Source organism: Lithobates pipiens, unplaced genomic scaffold, assembly GCF_037356315.1.
Source record: "Lithobates pipiens isolate NorthernLeopardFrog02 unplaced genomic scaffold, aLitPip1_a1.2 Scaffold_13, whole genome shotgun sequence".
Classification (NCBI taxonomy): Eukaryota; Metazoa; Chordata; class Amphibia; order Anura; family Ranidae; genus Lithobates; species Lithobates pipiens.
Window position 1 is genome coordinate 363,066,994 of NW_027507718.1, and position 13,056 is coordinate 363,080,049.

The 13,056-nt window shown below is 46.1% G+C and overlaps 1 protein-coding gene across 1 annotated transcript in view; it reads left to right on the forward strand.

The window, feature by feature from the left end:
* Nucleotides 1–2,029: 2,029 nt before the first annotated feature.
* CBR4 (carbonyl reductase 4) overlaps nucleotides 2,030–13,056 on the forward strand; it is a 75,049-nt gene continuing 64,022 nt past the window's right edge. The window contains exons 1-2 of the mRNA XM_077477175.1: nucleotides 2,030–2,145; nucleotides 7,286–7,427. Of these exons, the coding sequence (XP_077333301.1) occupies nucleotides 7,286–7,427 (142 nt within the window). The 5' untranslated portion in view covers nucleotides 2,030–2,145. The remainder of the gene's footprint in view (nucleotides 2,146–7,285; nucleotides 7,428–13,056) is intronic.

Consider the following 13,056-nt stretch of genomic DNA (forward strand, 5'->3'; position numbering starts at 1 on the left):
ATTGTCATTAATACAGTGATCAGAGCGATTTTAAAATGCATTGATTACTGTAAAATGTCACTGGCAGTGAAGGGGTTGACACTAGGGGGCGGTGAAGGGTTTACCTGTGTTCCCTGGGAGGTGATTCTAACTGAAGGGGGAGGAGACTGACTAGAGGAAGTGACGGATCGTGGTTCCTAGCTAATAGGAACGCACAATTTGTCACTCCTAACAGAAAAGGGAAGTGTGTGTTTACACGATTGCACACGATTGCTCGTGGCCGGTGGTCATCGCGACCGTCGGCCACGAGCGTCGGCACCCCCGCGCCTGCTATCCGGACTCCTCAAGCCGACGTACAGATACGTGGTTTCACGCAGGGGAGCCAAACTGCCACAGTATAACTGCGGCGGCTGGTCCAGAAGTAGTTAAATACAGCCAAAAGAAAGCTCTATTTGTTTGGGTACAGTGTAGCATGACCACGCAATTGTCATTCAACGTGCGACAGCGCTGAAAGCTGAAAAATGGCCTGGGCAGTAAGGGGGTGTAAGTGCCTGGTAGGCAAGTGGTGAAAATTGCACTTATAGAATAGCGCCAAACTTCAGTGCTTATAAATCTCCATAGGTGACATTTTAACATTTATTACAGGTTACTTGTTTAGAGTTACACAGGAGGTCTAGCGCTAGAATTATTGCTTTCGCTCTAACGATGGAGGCGTATGTAAGCTGTGTGTATCTGGTTTTAAGGCCCTAGCCAGTGCCGCACCAGCGACTGACGGTGTGAGCCATGCTGTGCCTGCCCTGGGGCTTGTAGTTGTAGCACAGCTACTGGCTCACAGCTTGCCTAGACTTCTTAAAGCTGAGGTTCACACAAAAATTGAACCTCCGCTTTTCGGAACCCTCCCCCCTCCGGTGTCACATTTGGCACCTTTCAGGGGGGAGGGGGTTGTCAGATACCTGTCTGTATTTGCACCCACTTTCGGGCATATGCCTCTTTCTTTCCTGTCGCGCTGACTGCTGGGACACACACGGGTCCCAGAGACAGCAGGGACCATTCCCATTGCACTGCGCGGCTCGCGCATGCGCAGTAGGGAACCGGGAAGTGAAGCTGCAATGCTTCACTTCCTGATTCCCTCACCGAGAATGGCACCGGTGTTCTGGCAGATAGTGTCCTGCCATCATATAGTGTCCGCCCCGCAGACGAAGCTTCGGAAAATCCCCGAAGCTGAACGGCGCCTGCGCCGTGAGTGGAGGTGGTAGCCCCACCATCCAAGCGGACATAGGGTTGTGAATATTAGAGGGCCCCTCGCGGGCGAGCTTTGCTCGCCAGGCTTCGGGCTCGGCCTCGCTGCGCTCGGCTCTTTTATATTCCTACTCTATGTCCACTTAGATGGTGGGGATAGGGTTGCCACCTGTCCAGGATTCACCTGGACAGTTCGGGTTTTGAATCATGTGTCCGGGTTTCAGTTCACTTGAAACCTGGACACAATATTAAGGCAGTAATGCAGCGCAGAACAGTGAGGGAGAGGGGGCACTATGCAAGCCACATTACTATTCTCCTTGGAGCGCCAAAAGGTGTCCTAGGTCTTTTGCAATCCTTTACATAATCCCCCCCAAATTTTTTTTGCTGTGCACCACTAAAGTGTTCGGGTTTGGCTTGAAGAAAAAGTGGCAACCCTAGGTGGGGATAGAACCTGGACTCACGGCGCAGGCGCCGTCCATCCTTGGCAAGTTTTGGAATCTGTGTTGCTGTGTACTACGCATGCGCAGTATACAGCGGACACTATCGGATGGGGGACCTTATATGATAGGACACCGGCAGCCGAGAGCCAAGCGACTGCTCGGCCTCGGCTGCCGACATTGCTGGACTCCAGGAAAGGTAAGTGCCCATTTATTAAAAGTCAGCAGCTGCAGTTTATTGTAGCTGCTGACTTTAAAAAAATAAATACAATTTCGCTGGACTCCCTCTTTAATAGCACAGAGAGGTGAGTGCAGTTCACAGAATAGACTGTGTCATTTCACCACACGAGGACGAGCGCTCTATACAGAAGAAAATGCAGTCACGTGAGCTGTGAGATCACCAGGAGCCAGAGCGAGGCTTGGAACACAGGAAGAGGCGTGGGGCTGGTTTGTACACGAAGGACAGACTGGAAGGCAGCCCTGCAGAGTGGTACTGTCATGGTTTATGATTCCTCTACAAAGGCAATGGAGGGAGCAGCAGTAACAGAACTGTGACCTCCACTCTGTACAATATAGCTGCAGGAACTTCCGCTGAGTCTGACATCCAATATTGATGTATGGCGAGGTGTAGGTTGCGTCCAGTGTAAGGACAGGAGTGAAGCTGTAGGAAGCACTGGTGACCAGTACTGATGCATTGTGGGACTTGGGTGGAGAGGAGTGCTTGCACTATTATATAAGACTTGAAGTTGTGTTGATTATGATCTGCTCTGTAAAGGGAATGGCTATAAATGAGAGCACTGTGCAATACACACCACACACTTTATTATTACACCTTGTTAGTACCGTCTTGGACCCCCTTTTGCCTTCAGAACTTCATTCTTTGTGGCATAATTCAACAAGATGTTGGAAACATTCCTCTGAGATTTTGGTCCATAGTGACATGATGGCATCACGCAGTTGCTGCAGATCCATAATGTGAATCTCCCATTCCACCACATCCCAAAGGTGCTCTATTGAATAGAGATCTGGTGACTGTGGAGGCCACTGAAATACAGTGACCTCATTGTTATGTTCAAGGAATCAATGGTGAGATGATTTGTGACATGGAAGAAGCCATCAGAAGATGGGTACATGGTTTAGTCACAAAGGGAAGGACATGGTCAGCAACAATATTCGGGTAGGCCGTGGTATTTAACCACTTCACTACAGGGCACTTTCACCTCCTTCCTGCCCAGGCCAATTTTCAGCTTTCATCACTGTCACACTTTGACAATTGCGCGGTCATGCTACACTGCATCCATATGACATTTTCTTCACACAAATAGAACTTTCTTTTGGTGGTATTTAACTACTTCAGCCCAGAAGATTTGGTTGCTGAATGACCAGGTAATTTTTTGCGATTCGGCACTGTGTCACTTTAACTGACAATCGCGCGGGCGTGCGATGCTGTACCCAAACAAAATTGACGTCCTTTTTTCCGAACAAATAGAGCTTTCTTTTGGTGGCATTTGATTACCTTTGTGTTTTTTTTATTTTTTGCACTGTAAACAAAAAGATAGCGACAATTTTGAAAAAAACACAATATTTTGTACATTTTGATATAATATCCCCATTTAAAAAAAAAAAGCCAATTTTTTTTCAGTTTAGGCCAATATGTATTCTACAAATTTTTGGTAAAAAAAATCGCAATAAGTGTATATTGATTGGTTTGGGCAAAAGTTATAGTGTCTACCAAATAGGGGATAGATTTAAAGCTTTTTCTTTTTTCTTTTCTTTTTTTTACTAGTAATGGTGGCGATCTGCGATTTTAATCAGGACATCATGTGACATTATGGTGGACAATTTTGACACGTTTTTGGGACGATTGGTATTTATACAGCGATCAGTGCTATAAAAATGTGCTGATTACTGTAAAAATTTCACTGGCAGGGAAGGGGTTAACTGTGTTCCCGGTTTGTGTCTCTAACTGTGGGGGAGGGGACTGACCTAGAGGAAATGACGGATCGTGGTTCCTAGCTATTAGTAACTCCTGATCTGTCTCTCCTTTCAGAACAGCGATTTGTGTGTTTACACACACGTCCTTGTTCTGCCTCTCGTGCCCGCGATCCCTCGTGGCAGGAGGTCATCGCGACCATCGGCCACGAGCATCAGCATCCCCGCAGTGCAGCGGGCACGCTCCTGCAATCCCGCTTAAAGGAGCTGACGTATAGCTACGACGGCTCGTGGGATCGTGCCGACCTGCCACAGTATAATGATGGCGGCTGGTCAGAAAGCGGCGGTTAATCACTGCTTTTTTTTTTTTTTCTGCTTAAAAAAAAAAAAAAAAGACTGATAACTGAAGGAAAAAAAATGTTTTCTTAGTTTCTGTCAGAAAATTTTGTATGAGGCGGCACTGATGGGGCAGCACTAGTATGCCGTACTAATAGGTGGCATTATTATGCTGCACTGGTGGGCATGGATAGGCGGCATTGATGGGACTTGATAGGCAGAACTGATGAGCAGGTACTGACTGACACCAGTTATAGGCATTGATTTGTGTCACTTATGGGCACTGATTGGTGGAATTTATGGACACTGGTGGCACTCATTGGCACTACTGCATCTTTCGTGTAATCAGAGCACTGATTATCAGTGTCCTGATTACCTTCCCTGTTCTCCCCTGCGAGGAGATGCCGCTGATCAGCTCTCCTCGCCTCACACTCTTGTCAGTGTGAGGCAAGGAGAGCTGATTTACGGAACTTCCTGCTTTATATGTGACCAGCTGTGATTGGACACAGCTAATCACATGGTTAAAGAGCCGCGACGCATATGACGTCCACCCAGGATAAGAGCCGCACTGTCTCTCTGTCATTTTATGGTGGGAGGGCAGCAAGTGGTTAAACATTGCTCAATTGGTGCTAAGTGACCCAAAGTGTGCCAAGAAAATATCACCCACACCATTACACCACCAGCCTGAACTGTTGATACAAGGCAGGATGGATCCAATGCTTTCATATTGTTTGAGCCAAATTCTGACCATACCATCTGAATGTTGCAGCTGAAATCAAGGCCCATAAGACCAGGCAACATTTTCCCAATCTTCTGGTGTCCAATTTTGGGGGCCTGTGCGAATTTTAGCCTCAGTTTCCTGTTCTTAGCTGACAGGAGTGGCACCCAGTGTGGTCTTCTGCTGCTGTAGCCCATCTGCTTCAAGGTTCAATGTGTTGTGCATTCAGAGATGGTATTCTGCATACTTTGGTTATAAGGAGTGGTTCTTTGAGTTACTGTTGCCTTTCTATCTTATCCAACCAGTCTGCCCATTCTCCTCTGACCTCTGATATCAACAAGGCATTTTCTTCCACGCAACTGCCGTTTAGTGGATATTTTCTCTTTTTCGGACCATTCTCTGTAAACCTTAGAGATGGTTGTGCGTGAATATCTCAGTAGATCAGCAGTTTTTGAAATACAAAGACCAACCCTTTCTTCCCCGTTCTGATGCTCAGTTTAATAAATACATGAATAACAATAAACAACAAAATAGTGCAATGCTCCTCCCAAGTGCCCAAATACTCATTGTACTGGGCCAATCCTAATGCCGCGTACACACGAGCAGAATGTCTGACAGAAAAAATCACACGGGAGCTTTTCATCATATATATTCCGATCGTGTGTATGCCCTATCTGACTTTTTACTTTGAAAATTCTGATGGACCTAGAAATAGAACATGTTTTAAATATTTCCAATGGAACCAATTCCTAGCAGGAAAACCGCTCGTCTGTATGCTGTTCCAACGGAGCAAAGACGCCGCATGCTCTGAAGCAACTATGAGACGGAAGCTATTGGCTACTGGCTATTGAACTTCTTTTTTTTTTCCTAGTACCGTTGTACTTGTACGTCACCGCGTTACCAATTGGACTTTAATGTGATCCTGTGCACGCACGACGGTTTCAGCTGAACTCCATCGGAAAACCTTCAGAGTTTATTCAGATGGGAAAACCAGTCGTGTGTACGTGGCATTAGGGGTTGAGGCATTCCCTACAGCCGCACATATACACGCTCCTTGTATACTTGTCGCTACAGGGCTGGGAATTCTTCAGCCACGTGGTCCATCGACGTCATTATGCTGGGTGGGCCCGCAGCACCGCTTAGGGATACTATCAGCTTGGTAGCTATTGCGGAATTGCATGTACAGTACATGTGTACACAGATGTCAGTTCAACACTGTATGGGTACATGAGATGATTTATAATTGGACCACAAGATATTTATGTTAGTGTATTTGTATTTGTCTTACACAAGATAATGTAAATATGGGTCTTTGGGATGTATCATATTGTTTAGCTCAAGCATTGATCCCGGGGGAGAATATTGCATTGTTTTTGGCACTACACTATTTTGCTACTTATTACAGATATAAAAAATTATGCTGTGTCGAGTAAATGGATAGCAAGCATGTCAAGATTTAAAATTTCACACAGGTGACAAATTATAGGGCCTAAAAATTTCTATAGGTCTCACTTTAAAAGCGGTTACAGTTTACCCGTTTAGAGTTAAACATAAGCCCTGGTGCTATAGATATTGCTCCCATGGTGATGCTAGCGGTGATACCTCACAAGAATGATACAATGACTATTTTCATAAACATAGTTACATAGTTGTAAAGGGTTGAATGCAGACACCAGTCCATCCAGTTCAACCTGTGTGGGTGTGTGTATTTGTTAATATGCATTCATGACCTACATGCATGTTCAAATTTGCACAAGAGCATGGGCAAACAGGGCTACTTGAATTTTTTTTTTAAATGTATTTATTTTTTACACTTTGTCTTTTCATTTTTTTTTATTTAACGTTATTGCTATCACAAGCAATGAACAACAGTCCTTATGACAGCTGGGAAGTGAAAAGTCCTCTTTATGAAGAGACCTGGGTTCTTTTAGAACCCTGATCTCTCCTCTGCCCTCAAAAGCAGCTGATCAAGCAGAGATTGGTTTGATTGGCTACTTCACTGGCCTATATTGACCAGTAAGGATGGGCTCAGGCGTGTTCGCAACTCGCGCCCGCCAGGAAGCTGACACTGCACGGCGCTAATCACAGGCAGTGAGACATTTCTGTGCACAGATCGGGATATGTCTTACTACCTGTGATTAGGGCTGCGCAGTGTCAGCTTCCTGTCGGGTGCGGACACGTGGAGTTGCGAACATGCCTGAGCCAGTAAACAAAGAACCAAAACGGGAAATTATGTAACACATGTTACTTCTGGCTTCATTCATCAGAGGAAGGGAAAGAACAGATGTTCCTCCCTGTTCTCTGACTGCATGTAGCAGTCAGAGAGTAGCACAGGTAGCCCAGGTGAGCCCAGGATTGGTGGTAGAAGGGGGATGGGGCCCTTCAGTGCCCAGTAAAAGTGATCGGGTGGCTTTAGAGCCACTCGGATCACTTTTACATGAAAGACAGTCGCTAGCTGAAAATTTTAAAACCAGGATCACGGCAGCCAGTATAACCTAAGGGCTGAATGTTCATATAGTAATTTTCTGATAAGACTGAATAAATTAACTGTAAATTACCTTCATGGATCTTGATGGTTACAGAAAACAAATCATTGTTACATAAATTATTATTTTTTTTTTTTATATTTTGTTGTGTATTCTAGATGAGTAAAGTGTGTGCTGTCTTTGGAGGATCCAGAGGGATTGGAAAAGCCATTGCCAAGCTACTTGTTCAAAAAGACTATAAAGTGGCTATTATTTCAAGAAATCTGGAAGCCGCCTCAGCTACTGCTGGAGAACTTAAAGGTTTGTAAATAGAAGGCAAAGTGATTTTGTGTTTTTCTGTGATGCGACAGTCACTGACCCTTTGCATAGTGGAAGGGCATGTTCCCAGGCACATAATACAGAGCCATAGGGCAAGTAAAAGGACACTCATGTTCCAAGTCATAAGCTGATCATGTCTGACTAAGCACCGAGACAAAGAAGCATCTAATACCGGTGTCTGGGGCAGCACCATAAATACGGGGCTGCAGGTAAATTTCTAGGGGGCTTAACTTGCCTTATCATTGAAAGTAACTTTACTCAGTGCGGCTGTGCAGAGGACAATGATTTGAATTTAGTATACTGGTAAAATGATTGAAAAAGCCTTTTCTATAGTTTTTGTTTCAATATTTTTATTAAAGTTTTAATAACTATAACAAAGGAAGTGGTCTTTCAGCAAGTAAGAAATATATATTCTCACGATGCAAGAGGAAGCTATAAGCAAGGTCAACATGCAGATAAGACACTGACAGTAAATATCATAGGTTTCCCTGGATCAATTTTTAAAACAGATTAGCAGTAACTATCAGGATACAATGAGCATGCTCCAAGCCTGCATGTAGGATACTCAAAAGCTGAATCGGGCCACCCTCCCATCCCAAAGAAGATGTGTAGAGTTTGCGGAGGGATTATGTTGAATCACGACCTATATTGTGGGGTTTTTGTTACCAAGAAAAAGCAGGAAGAAAAAAAGAAGGTGAAAAGAACCAAGGCCGTGAGAAGGCCAAACCCAACCCTTTTCTATAGTTTCTAACCAGGGGCGGCCCGTCCATAGGGAGCGCCACTAATCCCCACCCCCCTTCCCTCTCCACTCTCCACTGAACACACGGAGAAAGACAGGAAGTACCTGCAGCTGAAGGGGAGAGACAGATGCGACATGAAGGAGGGCTGTGCTGCAGGGACACTAATGTAAGGAGGGGCTCCACTGGAGTGGGGACACTGATGCGAGGAGGGGCTCCACTGGAGTGGGGACACTGATGCAAGGAGGGGCTCCACTGGAGTGGGGACACTGATGCAAGGAGGGGCTCCGCTGGGGGCACCTGATGCGAGTAGGGGCTCCGCTGGGGACACCTGATGCGAGGAGGAGCTCCGCTGGGGGCACCTGATGCGAGGAGGAGCTCCGCTGGGGGCACCTGATGCGAGGAGGAGCTCCGCTGGGGGCACCTGATGCGAGTAGGAGCTCCGCTGGGGGCACCTGATGTGAGGAGGGGCTCCACTGGGGGCACCTGATGGCATTTGGTGGCAGGCGACATGGCAGGTGACACGCTCAAACTCCCACTGATTCTGTATTATAGTGAGTTCAATGATTACGTTTTATATTACAATGTAATAATAGAAATAATGCGCTTCAATCATCCTGACACCATAACAACCATGGTGCCGGGATGATTAAAGCACTAACACCAGGTGTTTGGAGTATCTTTATCTGCTGATTGTTAAGCTTTCTAGACTACACATACCGTATATACTCGAGTATAAGCCGAGATTTTCAGCCTCTTTTTTGAGGCTGAAAGTGCCCCCCTCGGCTTATACTCGAGTCATCGCTGTCTGCCCGCTCGATCAGCGTGTCGAGCAGACAGACAGCGGCCATTCTATCATTCAAAAGCCGCGCCTCCGGCTCCGCCTTCGCCTGTGATAGGCGGAACACTGAATTTCCCAGCAGCCTGTGTTCCGCCTATCACGGACATCGTATCATCCTCGTACTACGGACGAGGATGATACGATGTCCGTGATAGGCGGAACACAGGCTGCTGGGAAATTCAGTGTTCCGCCTATCACAGGCGAAGGCGGAGGCTTTTGAATTTTACAATGGCCGCCGAGGCGCCGACGAACAGGGCACGGGACGGAGGCAAGGCAAGGCAAGGCACGGCACGGGACGGGACGGAGGCAAGGCAAGGCACGACACGGGACGGAGGCAAGGCACGGCGGCAAGGCACGGCACGGGACGGAGGCAAGGAGGCAAGGCACGGGACGGAGGCTCGGGACAAAGGCTCGGGACACAGGTAGGCTGGACACACACACACACACACACACACACACACACACACACACACACACACACACACACACACACACACACACACACACACACACACACACACACACACACATGGATGGAGACACACACACACAGGGATGGATGGATGGAGACACACACACACAGGGATGGATGGATGGATGGACACACACACACACAGGGATGGATGGACGGACACACAGGGATGGACGGACACACAGGGATGGACGGACACACAGGGATGGACGGACACACAGGGATGGACGGACACACACACAGGGATGGACAGGCATGTCTCACCCTCGGCTTATACACGAGTCAATAAGTTTGCCAGTTTTTTGGGGGGTAAATTGGGGGCCTCGGCTTATATTCGGGTCGGCCTATACTCGAGTATATACGGTATTTCTATTGTTGTGTATGATCTGGGCCTGCTGTCCCTCCCTGTGAAAAATCTGTTTAAGTTTAGTGATCATTTCAGGAAATTTTAATGATTAAACAGAGTGTGTATTGGGCTGCTTAGAGTGGATGATGTTATAGCTAGAGCATAGAGCCTTAAAAAATTATCTTATCTCTATAAATTGCTCTCACACCCACAAGATCTACTTGTCATAGGTATTTTTGTCTAGTTTAAGGCAATGTGCTACGCCTTTTACTTTTGGCTGGTTGAGCTTCCAAATGACAAGACTTCTACACTTTCTTCTGTTGACTGTCCTGTATAAAATTCTTCACATTTTGCAGAGAAATGCACAGCCAACTTCTTTTTTTAACCACTTAAGGACCAGGCCTCTTTTTCAGATTTGGTGTTTACATGTTTAAAATAGTATTTTTTTTTTTTTGCTAGAAAATTACTTAGAACCCCCAAACATTATATATATATATATATATATATATATATATATATTTTGTTCTAACACCCTAGAGAATAAAATGGCGGTCATTGTAATACTTTTTTCACACCCTATTTGCGCAGCGGTCTTACAGCGGTCTTACAAGCGCACTTATTTTGTAAAAAATGCACTTTTTTGAATAAAAAAATAAGACAGCAGTAAAATTAGCCCAATTTTTTTATGGAAGATAATAGTGAAAGATAATCTTACGCCAAGTAAATTGATACCCAACGTGTCATTCTTCAAAATTTGGTTGCATGTTTTACGTTACAGAGGAGGTCTAGGGCTAGAATTATTGCTCTCGCTCTACCGATCGCGACGATACCTCACATGTGTGGTTTGACCTCCATTTTCATATGCAGGCGCTACTCACGTATGTGTTCGCTTCTGTGCGCAAACTCGTCGGGACGGGGTGTTTTAAAAAAAAATGTTTTTTTTTTTTTTCTTATTTATTTTACTTGATTTTATTTATTTTTACACTTAAAAAAAAAATGGATCACTTTCATTCCTATTACAAGGAATGTAAACATCCCTTGTAATAGAAAAAAGCATGACAGGTCCTCTTAAATATGAGATCTGGGGTCAAAAAGTCCTCAGATGCCATATTTGGGCTTAAAGCAGGAGTCCGCCGTTTTTGTTTGTTTTGTTTTTTACACTTACCCGCCTAGCGCGCCCGATCGTCTCTCGGGTGCTGCCGCCGCCATCTTGGGTATGGGAATCAGGAAGTGGAGCCTTTCGGCTTCATTTCCTGGTTCCCTACTGCGCATGCGCGAGTCGCGCTGCGCAATAAGGATGGTCCCCGCTGTCTCTGGGATCCGTGTGTTCCACAGCAGGCAGCGGGGGACCTTTGGAAAGGGGCGTACCTTCTGCAGAATCTATGCCGGAAGTGGGTGCAGATACCTGTACTGTACAGGTACCTGCACCCCCCTCCCCCCTGAAACGTGCCAATTGTGGCGCCGGAGGGGGGGAGGGTTCCAATGAGCGGAAGGTCCACTTTAGGGTGGACCTCCGCTTTAAATGCAATAAAAAAGTAAAAAAAAGTACAATTTAACCGGTTCCCGACCAGCGCACGCCGATATACGTCAGCAGAATGGCACGGGCAGGCATATTGGCGTACAGGTACATCCAACCTTCTGTACCGCCCTGCGCGTGCCGGTCGTAGCCCCCGTAAGTCCTGTCGCGGGTCCCGCTGACTCTATCGCCGCGGGCATACCCGCGATCGTCTCACGGGACGGCTGAATGGAGAAATGCCGTTGTAAACAGCATTTCTCCATTCTGCCTAGCAACTAGTGACGCTGATCTCTGCTCCATGTGATTGCCGGCTGATCGCCGCTATTACTAGTAAGAAAAACAATAAAAAATGATTAATAAAAATGCCATAAAACTATCCCTATTTTGTAAACGCTATAACTTTTGCGCAAACCAATCAATCGCTTATTGCGATTTTTATTTAATTTTTTACCAAAAATTTGTAGAAGAATACGTATCGGCCTAAACTGAGGGAAAAAAATGTTTTTTTATATATTTTTGGGGGATATTTATTATAACAAAAAGTAAAAAATAATGCATTTTTTTTTACAAAATTGTCGCTCTAGTTTTGTTTATAGCGGAAAAAATAAAAATCGCAGGGGTGATCAAATACCACCAAAAGAAAGCTCTATTTGTGGGGAAAAAAAGGACGTCAGTTTTGTTTGGGAGCCATGTCGCACAACCGTGCAATTGTCAGTTAAAGCGACGCAGTGCCGAATCGCAAAAAGTGGTCTGGTCTTTGACCAGCAAAATAGTCCGGTCTGTAAGTGGTTAAGAGGTATGGGGCGGAAGTGTTGTTTTGACGTTGTTTCCGTCCTCCTATGGTATAGAGACAAATGGGGGTTTATTTTTAATTTTTTTAAGTTTTATTTATTAAAGCGGGAGTCCACCGGGACTCCGCCTTTTTTTTTTTTTTTTAAAGCCAGCAGCTACAAATACTGCAGCTGCTGACTTTTAAAATAGTGACACTTACCTGTCCAGCGCGCCCGCGATGTCGGCACCCGAAGCCGATCTCTAGATCGTCTGTAAGGTGCTGCCGCCGCCATCTTGGGTATGGGAATCAGGAAATGGAGCCTTTCGGCTTAATTTCCTGGTTCCCTACTGCGCATGCGCGAATTGCGCTGCGCAATAAGGACGGTCCCCGCTGCCTCTGGGATCTGTGTATTTCCCAGCAGGCAGCGGGGCACTTGCGGAAAGGGGCGGGCACTTGCGGAAAGGGGCGTAATCTACACCCCTTTCCGCAGAGAGCTATCCCGGAAGTGGCTGCAGAATACCTGTACTGTACAGGTATCTGCACCCCCCTCCCCCCTGAAAGGTGGCAATTGTGGCGCCGGAGGGGGGGAGGGTTCCGATGAGCGGAGGTCCACTTTAGGGTGGACCTCCGCTTTAACAGTTTTATCAACACATACAGTACAACACACATGTAGCAACCCCCCCCCCCCCCCCCCCCCCTTTAATCCCCTGTGCAGCCTTCCAACCAATACTAAATCTCATTCCATATTCCCAACTATACCAAAATTACATATCCAAAACATCCATAACAGTACCGTCCAACCCGCATACAGAAAAATACCGTACTCATATCACTCCCCCGCCCAGTATAGCAAGCTTGAAATCAAAAACCCAGCCCCATCACAATGGATTAATTCACAGTATCTTTAGCATCTAGCCAACATTGCCA